Source organism: Squalius cephalus (genome assembly GCF_949319135.1).
Source record: "Squalius cephalus genome assembly, chromosome: 1".
Taxonomy (NCBI): domain Eukaryota; kingdom Metazoa; phylum Chordata; class Actinopteri; order Cypriniformes; family Leuciscidae; genus Squalius; species Squalius cephalus.
In genome coordinates, this window is record NC_137122.1 from 63848228 (window position 1) to 63862789 (window position 14562).

At 36.6% G+C, this 14562-nt stretch overlaps 1 protein-coding gene across 1 annotated transcript in view; it reads left to right on the forward strand.

The window, feature by feature from the left end:
* Nucleotides 1–7152: 7152 nt before the first annotated feature.
* LOC307155351 (ethanolamine-phosphate cytidylyltransferase-like) overlaps nucleotides 7153–14562 on the forward strand; it is a 33219-nt gene continuing 25809 nt past the window's right edge. Inside the window, exon 1 of the mRNA XM_079865956.1 lies at nucleotides 7153–7440. Within this exon, the coding sequence (XP_079722082.1) occupies nucleotides 7367–7440 (74 nt within the window). The 5' untranslated portion in view covers nucleotides 7153–7366. The remainder of the gene's footprint in view (nucleotides 7441–14562) is intronic.

The window sequence follows — 14562 nt, forward strand, 5'->3', positions numbered from 1 at the left end:
ATGGATAGATGCACTTTTATGATGATAGATGCACTTTTATCATGGATAGATGCACTTTTATCATGGATAGATACACTTTTATGATGGATGGATGCACTTTTATGATGGATAGATGCACTTTTATCATGGATAGTTGCACTTTTATGATGGATAGATGCACTTTTATGATGGATAAATGCACTTTCATCATGGATGGATGCACTTTCATCATGGATAGATGCACTTTTATCATGGATAGATGCACTTTTATCATGGATAGATGCACTTTTATGATGGATATATACTTTTATGATGGATGGATACACTTTTATGATGGATGGATGCACTTTTATGATGGATAGATGCACTTTTATGATGATAGATGCACTTTTATCATGGATAGATGCACTTTTATGATGGATAGATGCACTTTTATCATGGATAGATGCACTTTTATCATGGATGGATGCACTTTTATCATGGATAGATGCACTTTTATCATGGATAGATGCACTTTTATCATGGATAGATGCACTTTTATCATGGATGGATGCACTTTTATTATGGATGGATGCACTTTTATGATGGATAGATGCACATTTATGATGGATAGATGCACTTTTATCATGGATGGATGCACTTTTATGATGGATAGATGCACTTTTATCATGGATGGATGCACATTTATGGGCTTCAAATTTTGGGCTCCCATTCACTGCCATTATAAAGCTTGGATTAGCCAGGACATTTTCTGATATAACTCCGATTAGTCTGAAAGAAGAAAGTCGTATACACCTAGGATGGCTTGAGGGTGTGTAAATCATGGGGTAATTAAAAATTTTGGGTGAACTATCCCTTTAAGAAACTTTGGTCTCAGAAGAAGAAACAGCAGCAGCTTAAATAGTAGGTCAGTATGGCTTTGTCATTAAAGACCCATCATTAAACATTAAAGACCCGTGGTCAAGCCATCATAAGCACTAATATTCTGTGTACACTGAAAATTGGATAACTATATATAGCCTACTACAGGACTAGTGAAAAAAGCAGAAGAATAATAGCAATCTATTTTAAACACAGCCTGTACATTCTGTGATTTATCCCACTTGCCAGTATTCTCATTATTATCATCTGCTCTTCATTTAGGGTTGATCTGAGGGTGTTAAAAAACTACTCTCTTATCAGCCTTAGTTATCGTCTTTAACTTAGAAATTAAGATATTTGCTTAAAGCAGATTAGTTTTTAAGAAAAACAAGAGTGCCCTCTGCTGGATAAAGGCTGCTCTCCTGTGGTGTTAAAGGGATTTTCATACAGAAATGTGTCATTATGTACAGTGATGTGAATGGTGTCATTCTGTTTATCTTCTCATTTTCCAGAGCAGAAAATCATACGGGTTTGAAGCAACATGATGATGAGTAAATGACAGTATTATTTTTGGGTGAACTTTGCCTTTAAGGTGAGAAACATTAACCCCAAAACTTAAAAAATAAATCAATAAATCAAACCCTAACAAATAAAATTACACTTCTAGAAGGCTGCCAGCAATGGAAAATAGAAAGAGATTACCAATAACGGTAATAACATTTAATGAACGAGATTACCAATAACGGTATTTAATGAAAGAGATTACCAATAACGGTAATAACATTTAATGCCAACGCAATGATTTTGTGATTATGGCAGGTGCTACAGTTTTTATGTGTGAATTTATAACACACACTTGTTAAAGGCCAATTCCAATTAAAGGCCAGTTCACACAACCAATGCCAACATTCATTCCGGATTCAACATGATCACTTGGCGAACACGAGAGCCGACCAACACTGACGGGTAACAAATAAGAACATTAGCCCAGGTTTCAGGAATGTACAATGTGAGATGTCAATTTACCCAGGATTAATTGTTAACCCCGGGTAAAATATGAGCAGCAGTGTTAAATGCAAGATTCAATACAATTCACTTCACATTTATTTGTATAGCGCTTTTCATAATACATATCGTTTCAAAGCAGCTTTACAGAAAGTGTACGAGTCCACATAAAAATTTAGAGTGATCTGTTATCAGAGGTGATTGTCTTAAGTTATGTGTTTCAGAAATGTACATATACAAAATCACAGTTAGCGAAAAATGTATTAATTTAAACAATGTAATAATTTAATGCAGAAACAATGAGCTCATTGAAGTATTTGTTAACTTATAATCATAAGTATAATGATTATAATCATTAACTTATAATCATATGACATTTAGAAAAACGTAGTGTTGGTTCATGTTGAGATAGATATTGGATATTAGATAAGATAAGTGGTCCTGGATGGCAGAGGCAGGCTAAATACACATAAATAAATGCATACAAAATTAATTAAAATAAAAAGAAACATGAATTATGATAATAGAAAGTGGCTGTAAGAAAATAGCCAAAGCATTGGAAATCTCGGAAATCAGTTGTTGTTGTCAGAATCATCACCACGTCATCTTCAACACCCAGAGATTAAAGATCACTTTCTGGGTTTCCTACTGTACCTGCTTGGCCTTTCTTCAGTGAGTTTGAAGAAGCTGGAGGAGCTGGGCATCGCCGGTTTTCAAGACTGCAGGGGTCAGTCATATGATAATGAATCTAGCATGAAGGGGAAAATAAAGGAGAAATGCTCGTGCTCTTTATGCTCCATGTGGAAGGAACACACACCCTAAATCTAATGGTTGCAGATTCAGCAAAGCAGTCGGTAGATGCCATCAGCTTCTTTGGCAGAGTTCAGAAGCTTTACAACTTCCCAACTAACAGAGTTTTGTTATAAGAACGTTCTCCAAATATTCAGTGTTGGTTCTGAGAACGTAAACAATGTCCAGTTTTCTTGACGTTAGAGGAACGTGTTTTGGGAGGTGTGATGTTCCTCAAACGTTCTTTCAACTTAATTTTGATGAACAATTAAATATTCTAGGAACGTTGATTTGTAACATTCCAAGAACATAAAAATGTCCAGTTTCCTTAATGTTAATATAATGTTATTTAAAGGAAATATGAAACGTTTTTTCAATCGTTCAAACACCTGCTGTGAACAGGCACTGAAAGAAAGAGAAATAAGAACACAAACTACAACTTTCTTCAGACACAGCCTTCGATGAACTGAAGATAAAATACAATAACTCTCTCAAGATCTGATTAAACAACTCCACAAACAGCATTACCAGCTTCACTTATTACTAACCAGACTGACTTTATTTCTGTCAGACGTCTACAGAAGCTCTTATTGAGAATTAACAGAGGTTTAACTCTCGTGTTTGTTTCATTTTAGGTCACCATTATGGTGATCAGTGTTATTTTATTTTCCTCCTCCTTATATGGGCCATATGTCCAGATCAATCTCAAGTCATGGAGTGAGACAAGATTCCCATCCCAAAAAGATGAGTAGAGTCAACAGGATTGAGTCTATACGTCACCAAACTGAGAAAGTCAGAGAGGACTTGACTGAAGTCAGGGACGAAACAAATGATACTGATGAAACAAATGATGCTGAGACGCAGTCATTGGCAGAAGAAACAGGATCATTCAGATTTCAAATCTGTTAGCACTTTACAATAAGGTTTCATTTGTTAACATTAGTTAATGTATTAACTAACATAGACTTGAAATTAACAATACATTTGTTACTGTATTTGTTAATCTTTGTTAATGTTAGTTAATAAAAATCCAGCTGTTCATTGTTTGTTCATGTTAGTTCACAGTGCATTAACTAATGCTAACAAATACAACTTTTGATTTTAATAATGTATTAGTAAATGTTGAAATTAACAACATTAACTAAGATTAATAAATGCTGTAGAAGTGCAGTTCATTATTAGTTCATGTTAACAAATGTAATTAACTAATGTTAACTAATGAGCCTTATTGTAAAGGGTTACCTCAAACCTGTGCAAAATCAATATTCAACATCCATCCATTATATCATTAAATCAACATCCATTATAGGGGACTTTGCATCTCAAAAAGCAAGAAGACAAAAATTCTGATAGAAAAAGTCATTGTAAGGAACAGGGGAATAATAATGAGATGGGGTGAAGTGAAAGCTTGTGTTTTGTTTTTGTTTTTTGTTTTTAGGGTTTTAGACTATATTTTTTGTTTCCTTTTATTCTTATTTCTATTAATTCTTATTTATTTTTTATATTTATTTTTATTTATATTATTTGCTTGTTTATTTTATTCATTTATACGCTGTTAATTGTTTAGTTGTTTAGTGTTTTGGGGTTTGAATGTGTACTGAATGTGTGAAAATGTTATTATTGGAGTTTTTATTTTATTTATGTATATAAATCATGTATATAAAAACATTTTAGTTGAACTTTTGGCTAATGATTGTTCATTGAAGTTATTGTTTTGCAGTGTTTTTGTTGTTGGAATTTACAAACTCAAACTAGAATCTTTTGCATAATCTCTAATCTCTTTGCTACATCAATAAAATATGTTTTATTCACTTTGAGACCCACTTCTCAGCAACATGGCACAACTCTGTTGAAAAATAGGCCTATAGTGGGTATACCATATGTACTACATTTGATTTTACTTATTTCTTTCAACTAGAGAGTATTCTTCTGCATATTTGTAACGTACACATGCTGCATTCATTGAAAAATATAGAATAAAATGTGTTTTCCACTAATATTTGTATTATTTCATTTGTAAATATACTGTGTATAATTTATTGTTTACAAGATATGAGACTCTACCTGTTTATCTTTTTTGTCATTACTTTAATCCCTCGCCATGGCAACACTGTTGGAGATATCCAATATCTGTTCACAATTTAGCATCTTCAATGTATTAGCATCATGTATTGGCAGAATGAAGCCCCTTGGAGGAGTAGTTCAAAATTCAGAGCTTGTTTTTTTATTTATTTTTTTATCCACAATCAAACCAAAATATCTGACTTACTGTTGGTCGGAGCTAATGACTGTAAATCAGAAAGTTGTCCAGTATAAGAACAATATACGTACCAAGTTTAGTGAGTGTTTAACCGTGTGTGTGTGTCAAGTTTCATACAATTTGAAGCATGCTAAGAGTCTCAAAATCACCCAAAAAGAATATTAAAATCTGACGCATTGCCATGGCAAAAGTATTAAAGATATCAAGAATCTTGATTGACAATGCACATTATTATGACGATGTTTGAAAAACGCCGATTTCAAAGCATTAAAAAAATTACACACTTCCTGCTGCCAGTTGGTGGCGCTATAACTTTGAATCACAATAGTCTTTTTAATGTAATCGGCGTCTTACAACGAACTCACTGCTGAAGTTTCATCAAAATCATCAATGCATGCAGAAGTTGTAACATACTTCCTGTTTCCCTTTCCTCGCCATGGCCAAATCCTTTGAGATATCAAAAATCCTTCCGCATTTTAGCATTCTCATTGTATTGGCTTCATGCACACCGAGTTTGGTGGCGATCGGATGAATTCCCTAGGAGGAGTATATCAAATTCCAGAGCATGCGTTTTTCAAACAACCCATAATAGCTGACTTCCTGTTGGGGGCGGAGCTTGTGACTATGAGTGCGGAAGTTGTTCAGCACGATAAGGTCTATATTGATGCTTACTAAAAAGCATACTTAATTGAGTAGGTACTTATTTAAAATAAGAAATTACTTCACAACTGCTAAAAGAGTATGAATGTGTGTCGTATGAATGTAATCTGGATGTACTACATTCGCCATGTTGCCCTTATCACATGATCTACCAGCGTCAGTTGTGTCGCTTCACTGACGTTCACAAATCCTCTTCTTTTGCCTCATGGGATAGTAAAGTGTCCATCATATCTACACGTCAGAAGTAGGTCATCCGGGAGCTTTTTCCTACTCTTTTGAGTGAATTCAGACATACTTCTTTTTGTTACATACTGTTTTTCACCTAATAGAGTAGTAGGGAAGTAGATGTGATGATATACGGTATACATCACGATAATGAACATGATGCACGGTATTGTTATCGTGGGCACTTCAAAATACAGTGAATAATTATTTATAACAAATTATTCTGATTTTTAGAAGGCATTTTAAGAAAACTTTTCCATCAACCGGGTGAAATTTACAAAATTTAAAGGTGCAGTATTGTGAGATTGACAACTAGCGGTTGAAATGGGCACTGCAGTCCAAATTCACAATATCAGAGAGTTGTTCCCCCCTCATCAGACTCGATGATGCGGGTTGCCAGATTGAGGACACGCAACAGGAACGAGCGCAATTTACAATGGAATGTGAGAATACATGTGAGTTGATTTATTGATTTATGATGAGTTGATATCACGTTTTTAATAAGCTAATACTAGTTTTTTAGATCTGCGATCTCTGACCCAGTTCGTTCGCTGGCTTCCATGGCAACAATTTGCTGTGTTTTCCGCCAACTGGCAACCTGTGGTGTTGAAATACTATTGGCTGAACTGGCAGTGGGCGGAGTCACACAGATCAAAACAAAAACACACATTCCAACACAGAATGCACATTTCAAAGTAAAATAACTGGCTGTAAAATAACTACAGCATCGCACTAGAAGTGTTTGTAAACTCAGCATGTTTCCTAAATATCTGCAAACGTATTATGGTATTTTAATAGCCTACAGTACAGTCAAAAACTTACATACAGCACCTTTAAAATTTGGTTATGTTGGTGATGTAAACAACACCAAAACAGATCAGAAGCATAGCAGAATATGTGTGCACATTTTCAAGTGCTTTTGAGCATGTTAAGGCCAACGAAAAATTGAAATAATAATACAATCATTATTATTGAAAAACACTAGGGCTCGTGTCATCATAATTATTAACTCGACTCGTGCACTGTTCATCATCCTGTATGGTAAACGAGACGCGTGTCCCAGACGCAGAGACAGTCCGCTGGTATGCATTTCAACTGGTCACATGACACGAGAGCTGGGATGGGATTATGTAAGAGTATAATGTCGCTTATCGTACGAGTCCGTGCCATATGACGCCACTTCCCAAGAAGCGATCTCACAAACCCTACTATTGCAAAGGCGCGATACATGAATATACATGTGGTCGTGCTGACGTTGCATGCAGCACGCAAATTAATATTCACGAGCAACGCCATGACTAGCAGGATTCGTTCATTCGCCCACGCCTCTCAGCCTTTCAGCAAATTAATTATGCCACACGTCACCTCACATGGGTAATATTCATGAGAAAGCCTTCACTGTAGTGCGATGCGTAATTCTGCTGGCCGGTCGAGGAGGCGTTGTCTCTTATTACAGCGTCACCATCGTTTAATGCAGAAGCCGGCTATCCTGGAGGGTTCCCGGTCCTGAAACACACACTGAATACCTATATAGTGTATTATCAGTGCTTTGCCGTTGGTTAGTGCTTGCGAACAGGGCTTTATGAGATGATGAAGAACGGGCATCATGTGATCAGTCCGGAGAAGAGGAGGCGCGCGGTGCGCGTCTGGTGCGATGGATGGTGAGTGAGATACTGCGATATACTGGCATACATATATCTGATATACTGGCATATATATCTGATTCTGCAGGAGAAACACCAGAGCCCACGACTCTGATCACACTGAAATAAGAGAATGTGACTTGACTATAGATTTCACACTGCAACACATTTAAAGTCTTTAAACACTGAATGCTCAAGAAGTTTTTACTGTTTCCATTTATATTACTATATTACCATTTATATTACTATATATATATATTAGGGATGCACTGACATGAAGTTTTTAATTCTTTATATTTGAAAGCCGATAACCGATATATTGGCCGATAAATCCAAATCCAAATTTTAATATAATTTTTGAGAGCCTCATTACAAAAACAAAAGTCTCACCATTAAAATCCATTTCCCAATCACACAATTATAATGCTCTCATTATAATTTTATGTAGCTTATTTGACAGACTTACATGTTGCACTTTACTGTATTTTCCTTTTTTGAAGTGATTTCAATCATATTTCAAGCAATTCAAAACCATCATGTTGAACAGCGCGCATCTGAAGCGTCTCAGCTGAAGGAAATAATACATTATTTATCAGCTTTAATGTATCGGACAAATTTTATTATTGGGACGATAACGATAACATGAAAAACAAACATATTCTGCCAATACCGATATGGTGGCCGATATATCGTGCATCCCAAATATATATTTAAGAGTAATGTCTTGACTTGAGACCATACTAAGAGTAATAGTAGGCTATATTCATGCAGTTAAATAGACAATGGTTGATTTCCCTATGATGTTAATAGATTCCAATACGACATGATATTGGTTTTAATAACAATAACTGCTTTATACAATAACAGCTAAAACAATAGTGATGATTATATTGAAAATATTATTTGTTGGATTTATTGTAAGTTTCACACTGAGAAACACTTGCCATTTCTCACATATCACACTAACACATGTTCTAGAACACACACGTGGAGTAATAAGCTCGCTATCTAACGTGCTTTTTGGTTTTGGGTGTCTAAGTTGAGATATTAGTATATTATTTCTTTCTAAAAGCTGGCTGTGTCTGATTAATTAAATCGTGAGAGTGTGTGTGGCTGAAAAGAGGTGTTTGGATTCATGTGCAATGCATGATGAACAGGATTATTGAGCCTTTCTCTTTCAGAATTCCAGCCATTTCTGTCTGCCTGTGTGATGGTTTTTTTCCCCGAATGTTGCCGAATGTTTGGGATGCCAGAATATTAGACAGCGGAATGAAGCACCAATGAGAGGCAGTGTAAACACAGACCCCCCCACCCCCCACACCTGACTGTTTTTCCCATAAATCCCTTCACTGCATAATAGGAGAATGTCACAGACGGACAGAGATTGTGATGATGCTGTTTCTCTGTGGCGCTGCGTCAGTAACTAAAGCACCTTCCAGGTGTGACGATTGTTTGAAGCCTGTATGAAATCACGATTCATTGCCTCAAACAAAGGAAAATATTTTGAGGAAAGTTTGTAACCAGGCTGCTTTGACTTCCATAGTAGTAAAAAAAAAAAAATTACAATGGATGGTGCAACAGAACTGTTCAGTTTCCCACATTCTTCAAAATATCTTATTTTGTGTTCAGTGGGACAAAGAAAATTATACAGGTTTGGAAAAACAAACAAAAAATTAATTTTTAGGTGAACTATCCTTTTTAAATCCCACTGAAGTGCCTTGTAAAAAGACGTAATTTCCACTGAAAGGCAGGACATATTGAATGGCTCCTCCCCCTTTTCAAACAGCCAATAGCGTTTAGTTTCCCTCTCAGACTGCGAGTCGTACTTGACGGCACCATGGAAGCGAATCCGAGCACTGATGATACGCTGGATTCAATAGTAGAAGTGAATAACTTCTAGCCATTTCATTCTTAACCAACTTACGGTTGGAAAACGGGATAAAACTTGATTCGGCCAGGTGGTTTTTATAGCATAGGGGGCGGAGCTTCAGATTCTAGAGAGCATTTGATTGGACAGAAGCTGAAGTCCGCTGTGATGTCATAAAATCCATGATCTATTTTAGCGGAAGTGAGAGACTGTAAGTTTTGAATGCATATATCTCCTAAATGTGAATTTGTCATTGTTTTGGAGCACACCAGCTTATTCATAACCTTAAGGCTAACATATTCATACTAAAAGCTAAAAAAAACTACATTTTGATTTCAGCATGTTAAAAAGCATGTTTCCTTTAACAACATGTGCTGTTTACATTTAACTAGGCGTGAGAAAGTGACATAAACCATGTGAAATCCGATCAGAGGCGGTCAGACTGAAACGGATTTCCAGACATGCAGGATTTTAAACCCCTTATGAATGTGGCCCAAAATGGATTTGTAAAGATTTTTTTACATGAAAAATCATTTCATGTAAGTTTTTGCTAAATATTCCAATCGGATATGCACAAAAATGGGAAGCCCCTCATGGTAAATGCATTGAGTGTTTGGGCTTTGGTCAAGCTCAAGCTGTGCTTAACGCTTGTTAAACTGTACACACGGCGATGAGTTTAAAATGAAAGTGCTTCAAGTGAAAGTGACTTTTCCAGGATCAACAACAGGAGATCTCATGGTCCTGGAAATAGTCCTTTTTTTCAGCACACATCACTAACCCAGCTATCTCTGACTTCACCAACATCTCAGGCTTAGCAACGGTGTGCCAAAGTTCCCATCTCCATCGTTGTCTTATCATGGAGGTCCTGAAGTCCTAAATGGTTATAATATGTGCCAATGGTGGACATGCAGGCAGTCCATAGTAATCGATTGTGGAGTTCACGCGCGTGATCATAGGTAACTAAACCTATGCGAGTGAACTCGACAATCGATTACTATGGGCTTCGACCGAAAACAGGAAGAAAATACAGGTATGTGCGCTGGCTGAAATAACATCATATTTATTAATATCTTTCACATCTACTGCAGTCAGATTCACCCGTGTTCACTCTGAAGGAATCACTCACATGACCTGTGCACTTGTAATGACACATCAAGGATGTTAAGAGGCTAAAAGCAGGTTTAAAACTTGCCCCATTGAAGTCAACAGGGTGCAAATTTTAAAAAGAGGATAACACGGTGTAGGCAACACTGATTTTTTTCGTTGTTCTCTGTATTGACAGCACTCCAAATTTACAAAAAAATGAGCTCAATGTTAAAATTGACCGGAGTTCTCCTTTAATAACTAATGATCTTTGCAATGGAAGTGAATCAATCAAAACTAACTTTAGCTGGACAATAACTTTATTCTAGATCTGCTGTAAAGCCAAAACAATCTCTGTTACTGTAATTTCCTATTATCACTGTAAAGCTGCTTTGAAACAATCTATATTGGTAAAAGCGCTATATAAATGAACGTGACTTAAAGTATACCGGTTCCTCTGGTATACAGACTTATATTTTGTGTACGATATGTATTTTTTAAACACCGCCATTCTGGTGTGTAGCTAAAAAAATCACTGTATCTATTCAATGGAAACGAAGAGCATGTAGAGTGTATTGAGAGGCACCTCTATTAAAGGAGTAGTTCACTTCTGAATTGAAATTTCCTGACGTCGTTGTTTTAATTTTTTTTTTGTTTGTTTTGTATATGCCGTTTGACTGAGTCTTTGCACGTTGGCTTTGTAAACACTAGGTCGGTTCTTCCGCCTACATCACGCTTGACCTTTCAACGTGATTACGTAATGCGTGAAGTCGTGGACGTGCAAGACGAGCATTTGTGGTTAAAAAGTATATAAATGTTTATTTTATTTTATAAAATGTTTGTCTAGATAAGAATCTTATTCCTCGGCTGGGATCGTGTCGAGACTTTGAAGCTGCACTGAAACTCACATTTGGACCTTCAACCCGTTGGACCCCATTGAAGACACTATATGGAGAAAAATCCTGGAACGTTTTTCCTCAAAATCCTTCATTTCTTTTCGACTGAAGAAAGAAAGACATGAACATCTTGGATGACGTGGGGAGAGTAAATTATCATGAAATTTCAATTCGAAAGTGAACTAATCCTTTAACTTACTAATCGTTATAACTTAATGACCCAACAATAAATAACCCACGTAACTAACTTTCTTTAAAGGAGCTGTATGTAAGAAATGTATTTCAATTAATCATAAAATGGCCCTGATATGTCACTAGACATTAAGAAATCATGTTCATTTCAAATACTTATATCACTGACAACAGTAGTCCGGTTAGGATATTGTCATTTAAAAGTGAAGTTGCAGCCCTCAACTGATGTTGATGTTGTCATGTTGTGTTTTGGCCTGATGCCCCACCCTCCACCTATCTACCAATCACGAAGTCAGGAGGGGATACACCACTCTACAGTAATTTGAAAGTGATTGCAGTACCAGTTTTGGCCACAATCTTACATATGGTTCCTTTAATATAGCAAATAGCATGTATTTGATTTTCGAGATGCAGCTCATAAAGACTGCTACTGAAATCTGAAGTCTCCCTGTTCTTAGTTAGTGGTGACCGAGAAACATCTGTGTCTGAACCTCACAGATATCTCAGAGAAGGAGAAGGGTTTTCTGTCAGATGTTTTCAGAAAAGTGATGAAGTATTCACTTTGCTTTCAGGACACCGGTTTTATGGCACCATTATTACTCAGATTCGATCAAGCCTCTGAGAATTACTCACAAGAACACTGCTAAGAATTGACTTAAGAGTAAAAACATTCTTGGCTCAAAGCTGCGCTTAAAAATGAGTTATCAAGCACCTCAGTCGTAATTTAAGTGAAGTGTAGGACTAAATCTTGAGTGTCAGTCTTAGAGATGATTCACGACACTTTGCTGTGCCACAAACGGGATATTGGATGATGACATATAGGCATGGACCAATCGCTGAATAGATTTCCTTATTTAAGAATATTCTCAGATAAATTCACATTGAATGGTGTAATTCCTAAGAGGAGTTTACATTCAACACACATTTGACAATAAATAAACGATACCATTTGATAACTGCTCGTCGTCAAACATTTCAGAAACATTCTTGAAACACCTCTCGAGCTGTCTTAAATAACTAGTGATTCTTAGCTTTAAGCCATTTGATAACTTGCTTTTATTCTTAAGTTTGAAAGTAGGAGTACATGTCATGAATTCTCAGCACTTGAGACTAAAATGGCACTTTAAGAAGCTTGATAAATACGGACCCTGAAAGATATATTTTTATATTCAGAACGTCCAGAAATGTCAGGACAGACAACAAGCCAGGTTGAAGTAAATGCGCCACATTTTACTTTTAGGCACTGAACAAGCTTCTAATTTGTACGTATTTTACGAGTTGCCAAATTCGTTTGAATTCGTATGAATGACCGACCCCTGATGTGGGTTTAGACAAATTAGTTTAGAGTGAGGTCGTACGAATTAGCAACCTTTTAATCATTGGTCGTGAGATAGCGTTGGCTTGTACCAGGCTGGTTAAATCTGGGCGCAGATCTTCTCTAAGGTTCGTGTTGAAGCCTGGAGAATGGAGATCGTATCCTCAGACAGACCTCAGAGAAACCTGAGAGCCCGAACCCGAGACGAAGCCAGGGGTCAACACCGAGATGGACAGTCTCGATGTCCGGGTGTTTAGGCGAGGAAAGGGATCCGATGGAGGAACTGGGCCGAAGGAAGGAGTAACACAGAGTAACCCAGACTGACAGACTGATAAATCAGGAGATGAGAGCACCAGTACATGCTAAAGAAACCTGGGAAAGCGTACTGTATATGGCAAATCAAATGGTGTTTTTTCTTTTAAATAATCATTTAAAAAATCTAACCGATTAAGTAAAAGTATTGTATTGTATTGTATTTCTTTATTGCCCACCAAGGTGGAAAAGTATCTTTGGCTCACCAGGACATAAAATAACTATACAGGCAGTAGTATAGTAAAAAAACAAAGATAAAAACACAGACAGATTCACATTACATAGATATAAAAATACAGTTCATGCCACTGTCATTTATCGATCACTTGCGGAGTTGAGAGTTTTTTGAAAAATTTATTTCGCTTTTTTCAAGTACAATAACAAACAATCAGACAAGACACAAAGGAGGCAACAACAAAAAACACAACAACAACAAAAAGGAAAAGGGAGACTGTAAAACAGTTAGAAAATCTACTTTATCAACTCAAGTCAATTCACCTCTGCTTCTCCTTGAATATGTGATCTTCTCTAAGGGTGCACAGCTGCAAGTCTCCGTTCAGCGTCTGCTTTCCATTTCAAAGCAATACATGTTTTAGCTATTATTAACAACATTTCAGTAAGCTCCATTGGGATCTATTGGGAGTTGAGAATTTTAATAGCGTTCGCAATAAAAGACCTCTTAAACACATTTTTATTCGCTGTAGCACTTTCCTGATTTCAAGGACTCAAACTTTAGTAAAGAGAGTGATAACTCTCTGCAAGAATTATCCTGGCCTCCTTCTTTGCCCTTTCAGACTAAGAGTTTGTTCTTAGATCTGACCAGGCTGGGAGATGAAACGTTAAAACACTCTCTACAATAGATTTGTACACAAGTTCTACAATATTCTGACTAACTCCAAGGCCACCAAGTTGTCTAAGAAGAAATAAACGCTGCAAGCATTTTGTAAAAATGTACTCTGAATTCTCAATGAAGCTCACATGTGAGTCTGATTATAAGTGTTGAGTTCTGAGCTGAAAAGTCTAATCTTAATGCTCCATTTTAAAATAACATACACTTACACTAAAGCCTAAAGTAAACCTACCCGATAGTGTTCACAAAAGCAAATGTGACATAAAAATGCAATCGTAACCATGGCATTTTAGCTTGTAACTCTTGTCTTTGAGCTCTTTTATCGTGACTCGTCTTTCACTATAGGTGAGCAAAGAATAAGTCAAGTCAAGTCACATTTATTTATTAAGCGCTTTTTACAATACAAAAAAGTGCATCTCCAACCCTGAATTGTCAGGATGTCTATGCTGAACTCCTTTCATAGTAAAATGTAATTTAACCCTCCCTGCCATATCGTGACCAGCGCAGAGACCGAGATCAGGTAATGTTTGACGCTCAAGAACACATTAAGCCCATGTTGAGCAACGGTCAGCACTTAGTCAGCACAAAGACAGTGGATTCCTCTTTGAGAAAGCCTTCAGGAAGA